Source organism: Acomys minous, assembly GCF_964271855.1.
Source record: "Acomys minous genome assembly, chromosome: 16".
NCBI classification, from domain to species: Eukaryota; Metazoa; Chordata; class Mammalia; order Rodentia; family Muridae; genus Acomys; species Acomys minous.
Window position 1 is genome coordinate 97,487,640 of NC_140498.1, and position 22,071 is coordinate 97,509,710.

Sequence of the window (22,071 nt, forward strand, 5' to 3'; positions counted from 1 at the left end):
TGCACACCCACACATACACCACACAAATAAATAAAAAAGTAAGGACTGAAGAGAATAAATATTTAATACGGTATTTCACAATGGCCAATACCTTGTGATCAATGTGCAATGCGTCACGAGTTACTACAGTGTTTTTCCCTTTCTCAGTGGAGGTGAAGCTCACTGAGGTAAGACTCCTCACTGGCACCATGAAGTGCACACCACCATGAAGCTGCCATCCCATGAGTGTGACTGGGTTTTAATGGGTGTGCGGTTCAGATTGGCCTTTTAATGACTTCGCCTCGCTTCTGTGTGATATGGCGTTCTCAGAAGGCTAAAAACCGCAGAGATAATCTTGTAAAGTGGCTACTCCCTGTAACCAGCAAGTCAAAGAGTCTTACCAAGCCATTCCTTAAGTGCACGTGTGCATTCAAACATCCGTTCGTTCAGGTCTCCCGCGGTGCCTACTACCCTCAGAGTCTTGGAGAGGGACACAAGGACAGTGGGAGCGCTGAGCCAGGGCTGTGGCTCACACAACTATGGTCAAGGGAGGCCATGGCCAGAGATGCCCAGCAGCTGAACTGTCAGAGGAAAGGCGAGCTCCAGGGTGAAACCAGTGAGAGACCAAGATGAGGAAAGAATGTGAGGAGACTTAGCAGGTGAGGCAGGTGGGTCTCTGTAAGCTCTAAGCCAGCAAGTGAGATCCGTCTCAAAAAACACCACAAAGGGGCAGGAGGGGCAGGAGGGGCAGGAGGGGGAGCAAGGGGGAGCAAGGGGGGCAGGAGGGGCAGGAGGGGCAGGAGGGGGAGCAAGGGGGCAGGAGGGGGAGCAAGGGGGCAGGAGGGGGAGCAAGGGGGCAGGAGGGGGAGCAAGGGGGCAGGAGGGGGAGCAAGGGGGCAGGAGGGGGAGCAAGGGGGCAGGAGGGGGAACAAGGGGGCAGGAGGGAGAGCAAGGGGGCAGGAGGGGGAGCAAGGGGGCAGGAGGGGGAACAAGGGGGCAGGAGGGGGAACAAGGGGGCAGGAGGGGGAACAAGGGGGCAGGAGGGGGAGCAAGGGGGCAGGAGGGGGAACAAGGGGGCAGGAGGGGGAACAAGGGGGCAGGAGGGGGAACAAGGGGGCAGGAGGGGGAACAAGGGGGCAGGAGGGGGGGAGCAAGGGGGCAGGAGGGGGGGAACAAGGGGGCAGGAGGGAGAGCAAGGGGGCAGGAGGGGGAGCAAGGGGGCAGGAGGGGGAGCAAGGGGGCAGGAGGGGGAGCAAGGGGGCAGGAGGGGGGGGAACAAGGGGGCAGGAGGGAGAGCAAGGGGGCAGGAGGGGGAGCAAGGGGGCAGGAGGGGGAACAAGGGGGCAGGAGGGGGAACAAGGGGGCAGGAGGGGGAACAAGGGGGCAGGAGGGGGAACAAGGGGGCAGGAGGGGTGGGGGGGGAACAAGGGGGCAGGAGGTGGAAACAAGGGGGCAGGAGGGGTGGGGGGGGAACAAGGGGGCAGGAGGGGTGGGGGGGAACAAGGGGGCAGGAGGGGTGGGGGGGGAACAAGGGGGCAGGAGGGGCAGGAGGGGGAGGGAGGCATTGGAGGCACAGAGAGGAAGCGAGTGAGCCATGTCCCGCTAGACTGCCAATGAATGAGGCATAGGTTGTGTGCCAAGCGTTCTCGTAAGGTGCCGCTCCCACTGACACAGCCAAGACCTCCTATGCTGAAGTCACCGGCCACAGAGCCGCCCTGAGCAGAGCTGGATCCCCACCGCTGTCCGGCTTCAGCGTTTCCTCATCAGCAGAGAATTCACACTGTAGCCGTTTGTTTCCAGGTTCTTCTTTTTAATAAATCTAATTGCAAAAGGCGATTTTGTGGTAGAAGCCACAATTTGGTGCAATACACTGAAGGGGAACAGGGCCTTGGGTGACAATGACAGGTACCACTAAGAGACCCTCTAGCCTCTGCAGCAAACCACAGCGTGTCTTCTATAACTCCCTGACCACGCCCAGCTCACACACAACGTGCTCACCCCACTGTGTGCCTCTCCCAGAGCAGGAGAGACGGATGGCAGGACTTAAACATGGTCAGTAACAGACACATATATGTCTTTTCAGCAATTACTTGAAAGGAATAAGAAGGAAAAGCCAGAGAGCAAAGGGGCTTTAAAAAAAAGGGAAATCATTAGGATGCCATTTACACCAGATTCAGGGTGATAAACTCCATGAGGAGTCAGACATGACAGATTAAACGACTCCCCCAAGGACGTGAGTCAAGGGAACTGGCAGCCTCAGAGCCTGGGTCTGCAGAAGACTGCTAACGTGGCCTTACACCACAAATCAAGTCCCAAGAGCAGTGACGCAGAAATATCAGCTGCAAAGAGTCCAACAGGACTAGGTGTGCTAGCTTGGGTTTCATTGCTGTGAAGAGATGCCATGACCACGGCAGCGACTCTTATAAAGGACGCTATTTCATTGGGGCTGGCTCACAGTTTCAGAGGTTTAGCCCATTCTCCTCATGGTGGGAAACATGGCAGCGTGCAGGCAGACATGGTGCTGGAGGAGCCGAGAGCTCCACATCTGGATCAGAAGGCAATAGAAGGAGACTGTGTGCCACACCGGGCACAGCTGAGCATTGGAGACCTCAAAGCCCGCCCCTACAGTGACACAATTCCTCCATTGAGGCCCGCCCCTACAGTGACACACTTCCTCCATCGAGGCCACACCTATTCCAACAAGGCTATACCTCCTAATAGCGCCCCCCCATAGGTCAAGCATTCAAACACACGAGTCTATGGGGGCCATTCCTACTTAAACTACCACACTAGATAATAAATACTAAATATAAAGCATAGCTGTATTAAAAATTTGAAATTAAACTAGCATTATAATCCAAAAATAAAATACTTCATCACAGAGGCAGGATCCAAGATATATTCTTTCATAAAAGTGATGTCGTTGCAAGACACAGAGCTACAGGATGCAGTCCTCACCCTGAGCTTCCAAACAAACTTCCGATGGCAGCTCCATCAGGGAAGCCGAGGAAGAGGCAAGGTGCCAGGGAGGTGGGGGAAGCAAATGGGAACAGTGTAAAGCAGAATGGAGCTGTGTGAAGCTCATCACTCTCTGCGCTTAAAGAAAACAGATACTAAAGCCAGACTCATACTTTATTAACGTGACAAGTATAACAAGATAAATACATCATAAGACTCTTGAATTACACAATTAACGTAGCTGATGTGACACGTTCCTATTAATAATCTTTTATTATGTGTGAATAGTAAAATAACATCAGATAAGCGATGAGAAAATCCAATCAGAGGAGCTGAGGTTCAGACTGTAGTCTTATTGACACAGTACTACCTCATCCTAATCCTTGGATTTAGAAAGCAGAAATCTCCTCAGAGTGGTAAACAAACACGTTCCCACGAGACTGGTGTTTTAATTACTATCACTTCTGCAAATACAAGATAAAACAATATGCCTTGTGACGGCCTCGTGTAAAACAGGGCACAGTGAATCCTGCAAGGCCAATTAGGTTACCCAAACAAAATGATCATGACTCCGAAGCGAGTTCTGGTACTTAGCCTGGCACCATTCCTTAAATGTGTCTGTCTTAATCATGACTTCCAGGGAGATTTGCGGAGAGTGGCTGCCCCCTTTCTGATGTTGTCTGCAAAGGTTGGGAGCCGAATGTGCTGGTGCTCTTTAGTAAGCCAGGATCAACCCTATGAGTCAACCGAGGCAGCAGACGTCAAGTCACAAGCGGTGGTGCCAGGGAGTACAGTTAGTTACTCTTACATAAGGTAAACCTATACTGACAACCGTATTGTTCCTGAAACCAAAGGAGGTTCGGCTTCTGCACCTAAGGAGCCAGACCTCTACCGAGATGACCACCGAAAGAGATGTTAACATGCAGGGAGAAAGAAAAAGATTCCAGTCGGCAAAACGAAGTCAGCCTCAAAAGACAGCCTACTTACGGTTATGGCACAGACTACAACTGCTCTTAGGTCTCTGTGCTCCCTCAAGGGCAAAGGGGGCGAGGGACGGGGGCAACATCTTGGCCATGGTCCTCAAAGGGGAGGAGCAAGGCTCTGTTATAGTAACATCAGCTTAGTTTTATCTGTCTCATCATCAAAATTCCTAAGTACAACGGTACTGAAGCAAACAAGGCCTGGCTCCCTCCTGTGCTGTCACTCCCCAGTAAGTCAAATCACCTCTCTAAAACAGTCCCCTTATCTGTGAAAAGCAAATAACACACCCTTTCCTTGCTAGGTAAGAACTGAAAGGATGCATACAGCCGACACCTAAAAGAAAAAAAATGCTAGCTGCCACCTGAATGACATAAAATGCCATTTCAGCCACAAAACCAGGACAATTATTCATAATCTTGCATTTTTACTTAAACCACTTAATTAAAGATTGATAAAGAAAACCTATCCATATTTAATATATAAAATGTGATGAATTTGGAGTTACGTATATACCCATGGATCTTGCTTCTAGGGAAATTACTTAACTCTCGGGTGAGAGGCCCATTATGTTTAAAAGGCTCACTAAGACTTATCCTGGGGCGTGGCGTGGCGTGGCGTGGCCCTGATGTTGGACGGTTCCTTTATGAGAAGACACCAGACTCTAATAGAATACCGCAGACTCACACATTTATAAACTCGTCTTGACTACCGAATCTTAAATTAACAGTGTGAAGAGAAGGAAAAGTCCCCTTCAGTCATGTACCCCAGCTCCATATTCTGTTAGAAACAAAGAAATCTGGAATTTATAGTCATTCCTTTACAGAGAACCCAGAAACCCAGAATTCAGAACCACCCAAACTAGTAGTGATTGACAAGACCCCAGGACAGCAAGCCGCCAATCACCCTAGCCTGAAAGCCCAGGTGGGAGGTGTCTCGCGATGCCTGTGGGTGCTGCACTAGCCCTGTTCAGATCACAATAGTACAGCACCACTCTTTATCTGGGGTGTGAATAGTCTTCACAGTAAATCACACGGCATGTGACTGTCCCACTACCAACGTGTTGGCAAACCCAGCCAGAAATCGTGGCAATAGTGTGGTCATGTGAGTGTTCTCGCACAACTAAGAAATAAACTGAGCTGAGCTTGGTGGTGCCACCTGGAGTGGAATAGCATCTTTTCCAGGGTAGCTCTCACTTTCAGTGTACAAGAATTGCTCTCAAGCTACCAGCAAATAATCATCACACAGAATCAGACAGCTCGGCTTCTATAAACTCTGCAGATTGATATCTGGGTCCTTAGCACAAGATGACATGTGACTGTGAACACAGAAAATGAATACAATCTTCCAGTGTAGCCACTCAAGAGCCAGGGAGTGAACAAACACAGCAGTGAATCCTAACACTTGAAGCAGAGTCCAGAAATGCACCTGGCTGCCAAGAATAATACTTCCGTGGTTCAGGCAATACCACCACCCAGAGGGGTTTTCACTGACACAGCCGTATGAGTTACTACACCTTGGGTCAAATAGAAAAAGCAGGCATTTGTGAACGTACACTTCGCAGCTATCTTTAAACTACTCACAAAGCTTACACAAATCCAGGAGATTCGAGAGCTACGCAGCATCTGTGTAAGATGTTTAATTAGATGGGGTTTTCTTCCATTGGGGGTAGGAGAGGCACACAAATCCCTTAAACCAGCCTCCCTGAATGAAGACCTGTGACGGGAATAGAACAAATACATGTGCAGCTCTGGCTTTGGGCTGAGGTAGAAACAACTACCACAGGAAAAAATGGAATCACTTAGATTCCTAAGAAAACCCTCTCCCTTCGTCGGGTTTGCCGGGCTCCCTCCCAGTCAGACACGCGCTGAGTGTCTTCTCAGTATTTCACACATGATTTCTATTTCAGCTCTGATGTCAAACTCGACATCACACATCATGGCACAAAGAAAGAATCAGTTTAGCTAGTTGAGTGAAACACCAGACAGCTGCTGGCAGAGACAGGTCACGGCTGGGGAGGGGCACGGCACATTCAGTTCGCTGTGTTTTCCTTCAGAAGAATGTCAATAAAACCCGTGGCCAAATGAGGTATTGAAGGGAAAGTCCCGCTTCGCCGTAAACCGCTGGGTTAACCTAACAGTGGCAGTCAGGCAAGTTTGCAAAGGGGAACCCTGGCCAAACACGCCGGCTGCCAAGAACTTGAAGAAAGCTGTCTTTCTCCCTCAGTGTCCCAGGGAAGGGACGGGTCCCACATTTAGAAACGTTATTTCAGGGACCAATAGCAATTTATTTTGATAGAACCACTGGATGTTTTTTCTTCAGTTCTCAACAAAGGAGCCATATTAGGAAATAATCTTGCAAAAAGCAAAGTACCCCCTCCCCCTTGCCCACGATCGATGCACACACGCGGCGCACAATGGCCGGCTCGCCCGCACTCGCCCACGCGGCCGCCGGACCCGGCAGCCGCCCCGCCGCAGCCCCGGCGCCCGAGGCCCGGCCGTCCGGGAGGCAGCTCGGCTCCCGCTCGCTCCCGGGCTGCCCGCCCCCCAGCGGGGCCCAGGGGAAGCGGCTGCCCGCGGCCCGGACGCCGGTCCCCGCGGGGCAGGGGGCGCTCCGACGCCCACCTGCGGGCCTAGCGGGGCGGGCGCGGCGCCACGGCCCCGGCCCAGCGCGCGGGCGGAGGCTCAGCTGTCACCCCGCCGGGCCGCGCGCGCCCGGAGGCGACAACTTGGCGGGCGGTGGTGGGCGCGCGGCCCCGGATGGCCTCGGGGGTCCCGCGGGCCCTCGCCTCCCCGCCAGCCCCGCCGCCGCCGCCGCCGCCGCCGCACTCACCTTCTTCCGGGGCTGCCATTTCATCATATTTGTACAGCCGACCCGGGGCGCATCAAGATGTGGGCTGGAGGCTGGGGGCAGACGCAGGGCGGCGGCGACTGCAAGTCATGCTGCCTCCTTGCACCCCCTAGTCCTCGGCCGCGTTCACAGCGAGGGGGAAGAGCCGGGAGAGCACGGACAGCCTTCGTCTTCTGATCAGCGCGAAGTGCCGCGGCCACGACACTCTCCCACGGGGCTAGGACGTCCCCGCGGCCAGCGGCGCGCCCGGGCCGGAGCGGGGCATGTTCCCCGACCCGCGCCTGCGAAGGGCCCGCAGCCAGCGGCCGGAGTTCTCGGATCGGCCGCGGAGCCCTCAGAGCAGAGACCCAGGGCACGAGCTGCCACCGAAACCCGGCCGGGCTCCTGCCATCCAAGCCCCTTTTGGCGAATTCTTCTCTTCTCCAAAAAGATTAGACAAGCAATCAAACCCTCACACGCAGCCTGGAGCAAGTCCCAAAATTCTGGGTGTATTTCTCGTTTGTAAAATTCAGCAAAGAAAATTCCAAAGACCTGAAACCGGGGCTTCTTTGCGCAGTTTTCTGCTTCTTAGACAACTTGGGCTCGGATCTCCCTTCTGAAATGCCTACCTTCCCTGGACACAGTAAATAGGAAAACTTGGTTTGTGTGTTTAGATTTTTTTTTTTCTTTTTTAATTCCCAAGAAGCTTAGTGGGGAAAGGCTGGAAGGAAATCCTGCAAGAACCTAAGTGCACAGCGCAGTCTGCACTAATGACTTCCTTCCCTTCAGTGAGAGCGCAGCCAGCCTAGCTCCAGCCACACCGAGCACAGGCTTCTGGGTCTTAGTGCCACGACATCTACTACACAGCAAAAAAAGTAAAGCTACAGTTCCATAGGCGTCCACAGGCTGGCTCTGAAACCTCTCAAGAATTCTTAGATTTGTGTGAGCTGCAAGGAGAAATAAAAGCGGCAAGAATCCAAATCAAACGGCCGCCAAGGGGCTGGAGACATGGCTGCGCCCGCTAACTGCACTGAGGACCTGTTCCCAGAGGCCACTCAAGCTCCAGGGGATCTGATCTCCACGGACCCCTGCATATGGCTGTGCTTGTACACTCATACGAGCAAACACACTTATCTTAAGTAAAATAAATAATGAATTAATCTTTTCTTAAGGGCCATAAAATTCTGATTTAAAGAAAAAAGATTTGAGATCTTGAATTAAAAAATCAGAAACCTTATCACTAATAAACATACTTTTATTTCCTTCTCTAAATTAACTGCTTTTTAAAAAAAATAACAAAGTCTCACTATAAAATGTGGGCGGCTCTTGAATTTATTGGGCCAAAGCATCCCTCCACTTCAGCCTCCTGAGAGGCTAGCTAGAGCCACAGGCACAAACCACCAATCTTATGTGACATTAATTTTACTGCTATAAAATATCACAGCCTGGCAACGGTGGTGCACCTGAAATCCCAGCACCCTGGAAGGCAGAGGCAGGCAGATCTCGGAGTTCAAGGCCAGGCCCTGTCGTTGCACACCGAGTACCACAGCTACCTGCCACATAACCCAGCCATGCCCTTGCAGCGCCAAAGACTGGCACCTGACTGGAGTGGTAAGGGAATAAAGGAAAAACAGACAGATGGACACTCGGACAGAAAAGCTGGAGTCAGGTGATAGGAGCTCTGGGGTAGGAAAACCTCAGCAACCCAGAAACTCCGCCTGTTTATTAACCAGAGTTGATGGGGTGGGGTTATAACAGATACGCCAGAGGCGGGGTCTGTGGCAGGCACTGGATCAGGGAGTCACAGCTAGCTAAGCTCAGTTGGAGCAGCCCTTGTAGGGAAACAGTCTTCAGGCCACTGTGGATATTTTCTGAGCATATCATCAACACCTGAACTCATGTCTCCCAAAGAAGCTTGGCCAACCCTCCGACCCTGAGGCTCCTGGGTCCTTGGAAAGGCTGTCCTGTCGGCAGCACACATTAGCTGCTCAGGGCTCTCTCTTCTCCACGTATCCCTCATCATCAGTGCAAGCCCTGGGTGCTTGCCAGCGCCTTTCCTGGGCGCCACAAACACAAGGAAGAGGCTGCTCCAAACCATGACTTCAGCCACAAAGAAATCCAGCCTTCTCAGTGTGTGTGACTTACAACTCCATATGCACGTCCACGAGGACTGAAAACTCCATACCGACCTTCCTAAAATCATCTCTCTTCCCAACAGCCCTAGCTCTGTCCATGACGTCACTATGATCCCAAAAATCTCACACCACAGAGGTCCTCACACCTAATCTGCCACACAGTCCTGTCACTCCTTTCTTAGCAGTCAGTTTCAACTTCTTCTTGCTGGCACCTACCCATGAGTCCTAGGCCAGGTGGGCTGCTGCAGGAGACCCCTATTAAAATTCAACGCAAAATACAAATTGAGGAGAGATCAGGAAAGGATGGTGAATGAATGAAATTCCATTCTACTTCACACAAAATAGAAGATACTTTGTTGTTGGAACCAAAATCAAGTTTAATGTATAGAGTATAAAGTGCTGACAAGATTAGCAGAAAGAAAAGGGTCCCAGCTGAAGTGGTCTGTGTCTGTGTGTGTGTGTGTGTGTGTGTGTGTGTGTGTGTGTGTCTGTGTGTGTGTGTGTGTGTGTGTGTGTGTGTGTGTGTCTGCCTGTCTGTCTGTCTGTCTCTCTGCTCGAGCTCTCTCTCAATGATGAGGTTCCAGGCTGCCCTTTAATGCTTGCACTCAGGATACCGCCCTGACTGAGTCTTACTAGTTGTTGGGATTACAGGTGTGCATCATGCCCAGCCCAAAACAGCCTTTAACTTTAACCTACCTAATACAAAAGAAAATATTAGCTCTGGCTTTATGATCTTATGAGCTCTCTGAAACTATGTACATGGTTAAAAGGTTCATTATGCTCTTTGACAGACAACAAAACTGAAGGTCAGAGAGACGCCCACGACCTGCTCAAGGCCACATCCCAAGTCCACAGCAAAGACAGACTTAGAGCCCAGGCCCTGCTGGAGACGTCCCGGCTGGTGGCTGCTTTAGGCGTTAGGGGAGGTTTCTCCTGACTGCCTCTTACTTTCTGCACAACACACATTTTCAGAGGGCGCTGCGAGTGGAACCAATAGAGGAATTGGGTCTAAAGCCACAGGGTTACAGACGCTGTGGACCTCGAGTGAGGGAACAGGAGCAGCCGTGTCAAAGCCTCTAACCTGTCAGGAGGAGCTACAAACTTCTTTTCCTTTTGCTCAGAACTCTCCTAAAGCAGCTAACAAGCCGACGAAAACACCTATAGGACTAAATTCCATTTTGCAAGTCCTACTCTGAGGCTTCACTTTCCCCTATGCAAATTCGGCAAGCAAACAGCTGCTAATCTGTGGGGTGGTTTTCCAGAGGCGGCTGCAGTCTATCTCCACAGGACTTTGGTCTGTGAGCTCAATCTTCTTGCTCAAATATGATTGAAATTCAGATCGTACAGCTATTAAACTGAGGGTAGGGGTGTGTCAGAACTGGGCTGTGTCACTAAGGGAGACAGAAAATGCCTTGTGTTTCTGTCAAAAAAGAACCAACCCAATTACATCAGCGATGTCTGAAGCTCTGCAGCCTCCAACCGTTTAGACCTCTTACCATTTGTGATCTGTGTGGCGTTTCTTCCGGAGTCGCCATTTAGTAGTTAACCAGATGGCTTAAGAACCAACGCCACACTGAGCCGCTGCTCTTCCTGGTGTCTCTCTTACTGGGCTTAGCAGAGATCGAATGGTATTTGTATCTGAGACACTCACAGGTTTACCTTATGCCAGTATGTCTGTGCCATTAGGGATGATGCATGAGAAGCTATTAAGCCACCACAGGTCAAAATGACCCCCACACATGCTAATATCACTGCTTCCAAGACTCGAGACTGAACAGCGCGAATATATTTTCTAGATTAAGATACCAAAGAGCATTTTTATAACCTCCTGATTTTAAAAGATATTTCTATTGTTTTTTACATATACGTTTTGCCTGCCTGCATGTTTGTGTACCATGTGTATGCCTGGAACTCACAGAGGCCAGAAAAGGGTGTCAAATCCCCTGGAACTGCAGCTACAGACAGTTGTCAGCCACGATCTGGTGCTGGGAGTTGAACCCTGATCCTCTGGGAAAGCAGCCAGTGCTCCTTATGCTCCTAACTGAGCCACCTCTCTAACGCCAATCTACTGATTTTTCTTTTAATAAAATTTTGCAAATCGCTTCACTAAACGCAAATGCTGTAAGCCAGGCTGGAAAAGAGTATGTGCTGCCGTGACTACTTGTCTATTCAGACCTGAGCAACAGCACAAGTCAGTGAGCAGTGAAAATACACGTTTCATCTTTGTAGTCAATTTCAATAGTTTCTGAGGGCTGGCATGGAGCACACTGACGGTGGGAGGAGCCTGGACTGATGGTGAAAGGAGCCTAGACTGCCGGTGGGAGGAGCCTGGACTGACGGTGGGAGGGGCCTGGACTGACAGTGGGAGGAGCCTGGACTGACGGGAGGAGGAGCCTGGACTGACAGGGAAGGAGCCTGGACTGACGGGGGAGGAGCCTGGACTGACGGTGGGAGGAGCCTAGACTGATGTGGGAGGAGCCTAGACTGATGGTGGGAGGAGCCTGGTAATGTCATCCTCGCGCTCATCTGCAGGGAGCGTGGTTAAATAGAATTAAGCATGGTGTGAGACTGTATTTGGAGAATATGGTAATTGTCCTAAAGACGTCTGAACTGTTTTTAAGTACCTAATGGGCAAGGATAAAGTAAAAGGACAGTGGTAGACTAATGTCTGACACCAGAAGCTTCCCTTGTTAGTGACGTGCCACACAATCCGATGCTTGAGGGATGTGAAAGTCTTGCTTTGCTAAGGAACTAAAATAACTTGGTGCAGCAAGCAGTGAGCCACAGGGCCCCTGGCTGCAGAAACTGCTTCCACCCTCTAAAGTTCCTACCTCACCCCCTCCCTGGCAGCATCTCTGGAGAGGCCCTGGGTTCTGGTCAGTTCAACACCCACTGAGCATCTACTGTGTACCTCTGTGAGCCAAGACAGAAACGGATGCTGTGCTGGAGGAAGGAGCAGTCAGGTGGCAGAGGAGGAAGGACGGTGCACAGCTGGCAATAGCAGCCAATGCTACCTGACGACACCACTTGCCAGGCACTGGGAAACAAGGCCTCAGTCACTAGGGCTAGGGAAGGCCGCCACTGGGGTAGGTTTCACAAGCCAGGCCGCAGCACTTCCTCAAGACCAGAAGGAGGCTAAAGAGTAGCAGTGTTCTAGACTCAGCGAAGACCACAAGGCTGGAAGGCCGGTGACGTGGGCCAGATTAGCAGGTCATCCAGTAGATCTGAGCCCTAACATGCAGGGCATGCTGCACTGGGGTTACGTTGCAGGGACTATGTAGCTCAGTGGTGGTGTGTTTGGAGGTCCTTGCCAGCTACATGACTGAAAAAGGAAAAAGGGGCGGGGCTCGAACACGGCTCATTTGGTACAGCAACTGATGTGCAAGCATCAGGGCCTGAGTTTGATCCCACATAAAAAGCGGGTTGCACTGGAACACATTTATAACCACATCACTCGGGAGGCGGAAGCAGGGGGATCCCTGGGGCACCCCGCCAGCCAGCCCAGCCTGATCAGAGAGCCCCAGGTCCTAGTGAGAGAGCCTGCCTCACAGAACAAGGTGGGGAGCATACACATGTACACACTCGCACACATCACATAAAGAAACAGTTTTTAAATAAAAACCTGTTATTTCAAACAGTTTACAAGACTCGGAATGGTACAAGCGATATTAATAACACTAGTTGTCATTCCCTGAGTAGACTCATGCACTGAGACATTTTAAATGTTTATTTTATTTCCTTGAAATAATATCATGCTGGTGCAGGAGAGGTAGCTCAGCAGTTAGGAGCAACTTTGTGCACCTATGACAACCAGAGTTCAGACCTCAGCACCCACATAACCATCAGAGCATGCTCCTGAGCACAGCCCTAAGCACTGGGGTGGGAACACAGTGGAGACAGGAGGATTGTCAGGGTTTGCAGGCTGCCAGCCTAGTGAAAAGTATAAACCCCCGGACCAGCAAGAGGCCCTGCCACAAAGAAATGAGGTACAGAGTGATAAAGGAGGGTGCCTCACAGGTGCCATGGATTCACACTCACATACACCAAACACACATACACCACACACACACTCACATACACCTCACATACACCACACACTCACATAGACACACACACACATTCACATACACCACACATACATACACCACACAGATCCACGCAAACAACAAACACACATGGTAAGCAGGCAAAACACCAATGCATGTAAGTTAAAATGAATTAAGAAAAAACATTCCCATTTTAGGAAGAGTAAACTGAAAATAAAGGGTTAACAAATTCCCAGTGCAGCATAGCTACAGAGTGACAGAGAGGGGGTCCATATCTACAGAGTGATGGAGAGGGGGTTCATGTCTACAGAGTGATGGAGAGGGGGTTCATGTCTACAGAGTGATGGAGAGGGGGTTCATGTCTACACAGTGATGGAGAGGGGGTTCATGTCTACAGAGTGATGGAGAGGGGGTTCATGTCTACAGAGTGATGGAGAGGGGGTTCATGTCTACACAGTGATGGAGAGGGGGTCCATGTCTACACAGTGATGGAGAGGAGGTTCATGTCTACACAGTGATAGAGAGGGGGTCCATGTCTACAGAGTGATGGAGAGGGGGTCCATGTCTACACAGTGATGGAGAGGGGGTTCATGTCTACAGAGTGATGGAGAGGGGGTCCATGTCTACACAGTGATGGAGAGGGGGTCCATGTCTACACAGTGATGGAGAGGGGGTTCATGTCTACAGAGTGATGGAGAGGGGGTCCATGTCTACACAGTGATGGAGAGGAGGTTCATGTCTACACAGTGATAGAGAGGGGGTCCATGTCTACAGAGTGATGGAGAGGGGGTCCATGTCTACACAGTGATGGAGAGGAAGTTCATGTCTACACAGTGATGGAGAGGGGGTTCATGTCTACACAGTGATGGAGAGGGGATTCATGTCTACACAGTGATGGAGAGGGGGTTCATGTTACAGAGTGATGGAGAGGGGGTTCATGTCTACACAGTGATGGAGAGGGGGTTCATGTCTACACAGTGATGGAGAGGGGGTTCATGTCTACAGAGTGATGGAGAGGGGGTTCATGTCTACAGAGTGATGGAGAGGGGGTTCATGTCTACACAGTGATGGAGAGGGGGTTCATGTCTACAGAATGATGGAGAGGGGGTTCATGTCTACACAGTGATGGAGAGGGGGTCCATATCTACACAATGATGGAGAGGGGGTTCATGTCTACAGAGTGATGGAGAGGGGGTTCATGTCTACAGAGTGATGGAGAGGGGGTCCATGTCTACACAGTGATGGAGAGGGGGTTCATGTCTACACAGTGATGGAGAGGGGGTTCATGTCTACACAGTGATGGAGAGGGGGTTCATGTCTACAGAGTGATGGAGAGGGGGTTCATGTCTACAGAGTGATGGAGAGGGGGTCCATGTCTACACAGTGACGGAGAGGGGGTTCATGTATACAGAGTGATGGAGAGGGGGTCCATGTCTACACAGTGATGGAGAGGGGGTTCATGTCTACACAGTGATGGAGAGGGGGTTCATGTCTACACAGTGATGGAGAGGGGGTTCATCTCTACACAGTGATGGAGAGGGGGTTCATGTATACAGAGTGATGGAGAGGGGGTCCATGTCTACACAGTGATGGAGAGGGGGTTCATGTCTACACAGTGATGGAGAGGGGGTTCATCTCTACACAGTGATGGAGAGGGGGTTCATGTCTACAGAGTGATGGAGAGGGGGTTCATGTCTACAGAGTGATGGAGAGGGGGTTCATGTCTACAGAGTGATGGAGAGGGGGTTCATGTCTACACAGTGATGGAGAGGGGGTTCATATCTACACAGTGATGGAGAGGGGGTCCATGTCTACAGAGTGATGGAGAGGGGGTTCATCTCTACACAGTGATGGAGAGGGGGTTCATGTCTACAGAGTGATGGAGAGGGGGTTCATGTCTACACAGTGATGGAGAGGGGGTTCATGTCTACACAGTGATGGAGAGGGGGTTCATGTCTACAGAGTGATGGAGAGGGGGTTCATGTATACACAGTGATGGAGAGGGGGTCCATGTCTACAGAGTGATGGAGAGGGGGTTCATGTCTACAGAGTGATGGAGAGGGGGTCCATGTCCACAGAGTGATGGAGAGGGGGTTCATGTCTACACAGTGATGGAGAGGGGGTTCATGTCTACAGAGTGATGGAGAGGGGGTTCATGTCTACACAGTGATGGAGAGGGGGTTCATGTCTACAGAGTGATGGAGAGGGGGTTCATGTCTACACAGTGATGGAGAGGGGGTTCATGTCTACACAGTGATGGAGAGGGGGTTCATGTCTACAGAGTGATGGAGAGGGGGTTCATGTCTACACAGTGATGGAGAGGGGGTTCATGTCTACAGAGTGATGGAGAGGGGGTTCATGTCTACAGAGTAATGGAGAGGGGGTCCATGTCTACAGAGTGATGGAGAGGGGGTCCATGTCTACAGAGTGATGGAGAGGGGGTTCATGTCTACAGAGTGAAGGAGATGGGGTTCAAGTCTACACAGTGATGGAGAGGGGTTCATGTCTACACAGTGATGGAGAGGGGGTCCATGTCTACAGAGTGATGGAGAGGGGGTCCATGTCTACACAGTGATGGAGAGGGGGTCCATGTCTACACAGCGATGGAGAGGGGGTCCATGTCTACACAGTGATGGAGAGGGGGTTCATGTCTACACAGTGATGGAGAGGGGTTCATGTCTACACAGTGATGGAGAGGGGGTCCATGTCCACAGAGTGATGGAGAGGGGGTTCATGTCTACACAGTGATGGAGAGGGGGTTCATGTCTACAGAGTGACGGAGAGGGGGTTCATGTCTACACAGTGACGGAGAGGGGGTTCATGTCTACAGAGTGATGGAGAGGGGTTCATGTCTACACAGTGATGGAGAGGGGGTCCATGTCTACAGAGTGACGGAGAGGGGGTCCATATCTACAGAGTGATGGAGAGGGGGTTCATGTCTACAGAGTGACGGAGAGGGGGTTCATGTCTACACAGTGACGGAGAGGGGGTTCATGTCTACAGAGTGATGGAGAGGGGGTTCATGTCTACAGAGTGAAGGAGATGGGGTTCATGTCTACAGAGTGACAGAGAGGGGGTTCATGTCTACAGAGTGATGGAGAGGGGGTTCATGTCTACACAGTGATGGAGAGGGGGTTCATGTCTACAGAGTGATGGAGAGGGGGTCCATGTCTACAGAGTGATGGAGAGGGGGTTCATGTCTACAGAGTGATGGAGAGGGGGTTCATGTCTACACAGTGATGGAGAGGGGGTTCATGTCTACAGAGTGATGGAGAGGGGGTTCATGTCTACACAGTGATGGAGAGGGGGTTCATGTCTACACAGTGATGGAGAGGGGGTCCATGTCTACACAGTGATGGAGAGGGGGTTCATGTCTACACAGTGATGGAGAGGGGATTCATGTCTACACAGTGATGGAGAGGGGGTCCATGTCTACAGAGTGATGGAGAGGGGGTTCATGTCTACACAGTGATGGAGAGGGGGTTCATGTCTACACAGTGAAGGAGAGGGGGTCCATGTCTACACAATGATGGAGAGGGGGTTCATGTCTACAGAGTGATGGAGAGGGGGTTCATGTCTACAGAGTGATGGAGAGGGGGTTCATGTCTACAGAGTGATGGAGAGGGGGTTCATGTCTACAGAGTGATGGAGAGGGGGTTCATGTCTACACAGTAATGGAGAGGGGGTTCATGTCTACAGAGTGATGGAGAGGGGGTTCATGTCTACACAGTGATGGAGAGGGGGTTCATGTCTACACAGTGATGGAGAGGGGGTTCATGTCTACACAGTGATGGATAGGGGGTCCATGTCTACAGAGTGATGGAGAGGGGGTTCATGTCTACAGAGTGATGGAGAGGGGGTTCATGTCTACACAGTGATGGAGAGGGGGTCCATGTCTACAGAGTGATGGAGAGGGGGTTCATGTCTACAGAGTGATGGAGAGGGGGTTCATGTCTACACAGTGATGGAGAGGGGGTTCATGTCTACACAGTGATGGAGAGGGGGTTCATGTCTACAGAGTGATGGAGAGGGGGTCCATGTCTACAGAGTGATGGAGAGGGGGTCCATGTCTACAGAGTGATGGAGAGGGGATTCATGTCTACACAGTGATGGAGAGGGGGCTCATGTCTACACAGTGAAGGAGATGGGGTTCATGTCTACACAGTGATGGAGAGGGGTTCATGTCTACAGAGTGATGGAGAGGGGGTCCATGTCTACAGAGTGATGGAGAGGGGGTTCATGTCTACAGAGTGATGGAGAGGGGGTTCATGTCTACAGAGTGATGGAGAGGGGGTCCATGTCTACACAGTGATGGAGAGGGGGTCCATGTCTACACAGTGATGGAGAGGGGGTTCATGTCTACAGAGTGATGGAGAGGGGGTTCATGTCTACACAGTGATGGAGAGGGGGTTCATGTCTACAGAGTGATGGAGAGGGGGTTCATGTCTACACAGTGATGGAGAGGGGGTTCATGTCTACACAGTGATGGAGAGGGGGTTCATGTCTACACAGTGATGGAGAGGGGGTTCATGTCTACACAGTGATGGAGAGGGGGTCCATGTCTACAGAGTGATGGAGAGGGGGTTCATGTCTACAGAGTGATGGAGAGGGGGTTCATGTCTACACAGTGATGGAGAGGGGGTTCATGTCTAGAGTGATGGAGAGGGGGTTCATGTCTACAGAGTGATGGAGAGGGGGTCCATGTCTACAGAGTGATGGAGAGGGGTCCATGTCTACAGAGTGATGGAGAGGGGGTTCATGTCTACAGAGTGATGGAGAGGGGGTTCATGTCTACACAGTGAAGGAGATGGGGTTCATGTCTACACAGTGATGGAGAGGGGTTCATGTCTACACAGTGATGGAGAGGGGGTCCATGTCTACAGAGTGATGGAGAGGGGGTCCATGTCTACACAGTGATGGAGAGGGGGTCCATGTCTACAGCGTGATGGAGAGGGGGTTCATGTCTACAGAGTGATGGAGAGGGGGTTCATGTCTACACAGTGACGGATAGGGGGTTCATGTCTACACAGTGACGGAGAGGGGGTCCATGTCTACAGAGTGATGGACAGGGGGTTCGAATTGCCAGCCAGAGGCCAAAGCCTTCCTCTGACTCTGAATTAAGCTTGAGACCTGCAGAGTACAAGGTACAGAGATGACAAATGCAGCAATTGGGATAAGGAGGAAGAGGTGTAGTCTGGAGATGGACAGATGGACGATAGATGGACAGATAGACAGACGATAGGTAGAGAGAGAGAGAGATGATAGATGGATGGATAGATCGATATAGATGGTGGATAAATAGATATGATAAAGTGGATAAACAGATAAATAAATGATAGACAAAAAGGTAGTCGATGGTAGACATGAGATAGTTCATCGACAAGTCAGTACCTAGATAAACACACACATTCATAAACACAACTATAAAGTCTATGCTCACAGTATAGAAACCCAATGTTTGTGAAAGTTCTCCAAGGATGGAACGTGAGCCAAGATGAGAGAGATAAAGGAGAGGCTGAGACAGGAGGGAGGGAGAAAGGGCAGGGACAAAGGGAGACAGGGAAGACAACGTGAATGTTCTTATTTATTTATTTATCTATTTATTTATTTATTTAGGCTTTTCGAGACAGGGTCTCTCTGTGTAGCCTTGGCTGTCCTGGACTCGCTTTGTAGACCAGGCTGGCCTCGAACTCACAGAGATCCACCTGCCTTTACCTCCTGAGTGCTGGGATCAAAGGCGTGTGCCACCATGCTCCACAATTTTTAACACTTTCAATGGCATAATAGCACCTACCTAAATATGGCTGTTGGAAAACTTACACTTTTGACTATATACATATGAGCATATATGCAATATCTCCACTATAAGGATGAGCCTCTATCTTTACATATAGTTATTGCCACTGCAGTTTACTGTGCTACCTGTTTGGGTTTGGATTTTAACTTTTCTTTCTTGTCATGCCCATGGGCATGATGAAGTACTTTAGTGTGTGAATTGCAGTGGTTCCTGCTGCGGTCCCTGACAGAACAGCTTGCTAGTCTGACATAACTAAAGACTGGACAAAACAAATGAAAAAATGGTGCTTTCAAAGCATTTTAGACACTAGGCAGCACCATACTATGGGAGTTGAGAGGTGGAGGAAGGGCACAGAGGCCTGCAATGACCCTGGCTTGTCTCGGAGGCACAACTCAAGAGCCACTGCTGTCTTGAGCAGGTGGAACAGCTACAGAGACACAGAGCTCCAGAAATCAGCTAAGAGGCCAGTGCTAGCTGAATGCCAGGTTGCTTAGTGTCCACGGCACGCCCAAAGGGAAGAGAGGGGAGGCACTGGGCGGAGCACAACTGGGCAGAGCTCTAAGGGCTACAAGGCCTTGAAGTGCCACCCTGTCAAAGCCGGACAGCATCACCCCGGAAACTCAGGAGAGATCCAAGGAAGCCAGGTCCTCATCCTTCTGGGGTCTTTGCCCCAAGGACCCTGCACATCATCAGCCCTTACTGCCCTATTGACAACAGCCAAGGAAGCAGCATCCATGTCCGTCAAAGAGAAACGGTGGTTTATATAAGCACAGCTGATTTGGGGATTTTTCGTTTTGCTTTTTGGGGTTTTTTTTGTTTTTTGCCATAAAGAATGAAATTGTGCCATTTGTAGGAAAACAGATGCAACTAGAGACAAAAGGCACATTTTCTCTCATTTATAATTCCTAGATTTTATATCGATGCATAAAATCACTTACAGACATGTGACATGAGAGTAAAACTGAAACTGTTTAGGGAACAAAGGGACTCATGGGAGTTGAAATGTGAAGAAGGGGAAAGTGCAGGGACTGTTTTCAAAGTACACTACATGTCTGTACGAAAATGTCCTTATGTGGGGGCTGGAGAGACGGCTCAGAGGTTAAGAGCACTGGCTGCTCTTCCAGATCCTGAGTTCAATTCCCAGCACCCACATGGTGGCTCACAGCCATCTATAATGAGATCTGGTGCCCTCTTCTGGTGTGCAGGTGTATGTGGGGGCAGAACACTGTCTACATAGTAAATAAATAGATCATTAAAAAAGAAAAGAAAATGTCCTTATGTAACATAGTACCATGTACACTAAGAAGGAACAGGACAACCTCCCACCATAAACCGTCCTCTGGCTAGGCAGGCAGGATGGCACAGGCCCAGAACCTGGTACTTGGAAAGATGAGGAAGGAGGATTGGAACTTCAAAGCCAGACTGGCTACATGAGATCCTGTCTCAAAAAGAAAAGCAAAAAACGTGTCATTTCCAAGTAAAAGACTGTATCTGGAACCAAATCCACTCTGACCTTTCCAAAGCTTAAAACCAATCGTGAAAAGAGCAAACATGTAGCATATCACCGTCTGCCTGAAGGCCACAGAGACAAACACTCAGGGGCACACCCAGCACCTGCTCCCCCACCCCATACCGCTCATCCAGTGACGTGGGTGGGGCCAGGAAAGGCGTCCTTATCTGTCTGGCAGGTGGTCAGGCCACTATCATAAGACGGTATCACCATGAAGATGCGTGACAGAAACCCCAGCACTCGGAGGCCTGAGACAGGATTGTGACAGGAAATTCAAAACTGCCCTGGGCTAGAAAGTAAGATGCTACCTCTAGGGGGGTGGGGCAGGGGGGGGACCTGTCATGACTCAGTGCTGAATGTGAAGTCATAGGACACTTACATGAGTGGCCAAAGCGACAGGAAGACATCCCAGCTTCTCAGCCCTGGATGACAGTGGCTTAACATAGACTTCCCACTGCAGCCCCAGCCTGCACAGTCCCAGCTCTGACGCCCTCAGCACACAGGGCCACTGCGGAGTCATGGCTGGTCGCCTTGCTTTCCACCTACTTTCTAAGCCCGACTTAACAGCCTTCTTTTCTCTTCTTTTTAAAATTTTGTGTGTGGGTGTTTTTCTGCATGTATGACTGCGCACCACTTGCATGCCAGGGGAGCCAGTAAGCGTCAGATCCCTGCACTTGATAAATGAGTGTTTGTAAGGCATCATGTGGGTGCTGGGGACCAAACCGCGTCCTCTGGGAAGGCAGCCATCTCCCCAGTGACAATAGCCTCATTTCTTAATGACTCAATGAGCCACTCAATAAAACCGTTTAGCTAAAATAATCATAGTTGCTTTTGTTTCTTCATAGATATTTGATTTTATTTGTATTGGGGGACATTTTCCTTGCATGAGCACACCCATGAGTCGGTTGGAGAGCTCCAAGGCGAAGCTGCCTTCCCTGCTGTAATTTCTCCTGGGGAGAGCTCACCAGGAAACAGCATCTCCACTCATGGAGTAGTTCAGGCCCAAAGCTTCAGTCAACCTCGGCCTCTCTCTTCCTCTGGTTGGCAAGCCCTCAACAGCATCCCTACACAGCCAACGCAAGCCCCACACTGCTCATCACCTCAGCCGCATCCCTACACAGCCAACGCAAGCCCCACACTCATCACCTCAGCCGCATCCCTACACAGCCAACGCAAGCCCCACACTCCTCATCACCTCAGCCGCATCCCTACACAGCCAACACAAGCCCCACACTCATCACCTCAGCCGCATCCCTACGCAGCCAACACAAGCCCCACACTCCTCACCTCAGCCGCATCCCTACGCAGCCAACACAAGCCCCACACTCATCACCACAGCCGCATCCCTACACAGCCAACGCAAGCCCCACACTCCTCACCTCAGCCGCATCCCTACACAGCCAACGCAAGCCCCACACTCCTCACCTCAGCCGCATCCCTACACAGCCAACGCAAGCCCCACACTCCTCCTCACCTCAGCCGCATCCCTACACAGCCAACACAAGCCCCACAGTCCTCATCACCTCAGCCGCATCCCTACACAGCCAACGCAAGCCCCACACTCATCACCTCAGCCGCATCCCTACACAGCCAACGCAAGCCCCACACTCATCACCTCAGCCGCATCCCTACACAGCCAATGCAAGCCCCACACTCCTCACCTCAGCCGCATCCCTACACAGCCAACGCAAGCCCCACACTCATCACCTCAGCCGCATCCCTACACAGCAAACGCAAGCCCCACACTCCTCATCACCTCAGCCGCATCCCTACACAGCCAACGCAAGCCCCACACTCCTCATCACCTCAGCCGCATCCCTACACAGCAAACGCAAGCCC

The 22,071-nt window shown here is 51.0% G+C and overlaps 1 protein-coding gene across 4 annotated transcripts in view; it reads right to left on the reverse strand.

The window, feature by feature from the left end:
- Positions 1-22,071, reverse strand: part of TTC28 (tetratricopeptide repeat domain 28) — a 440,803-nt gene that overhangs the window by 313,618 nt on the left and 105,114 nt on the right. The window contains exon 1 of one of the 4 annotated variants that reach the window (XM_084764314.1): positions 6,748-7,921. The exons of the other annotated variants lie outside the window; for them this stretch is intronic. Coding sequence (XP_084620440.1) covers positions 6,748-6,774 — 27 coding nt within the window. The 5' untranslated portion in view covers positions 6,775-7,921. Of the gene's footprint in view, positions 1-6,747; positions 7,922-22,071 lie in introns of those variants that run through there. 4 annotated transcript variants of the gene reach the window in all.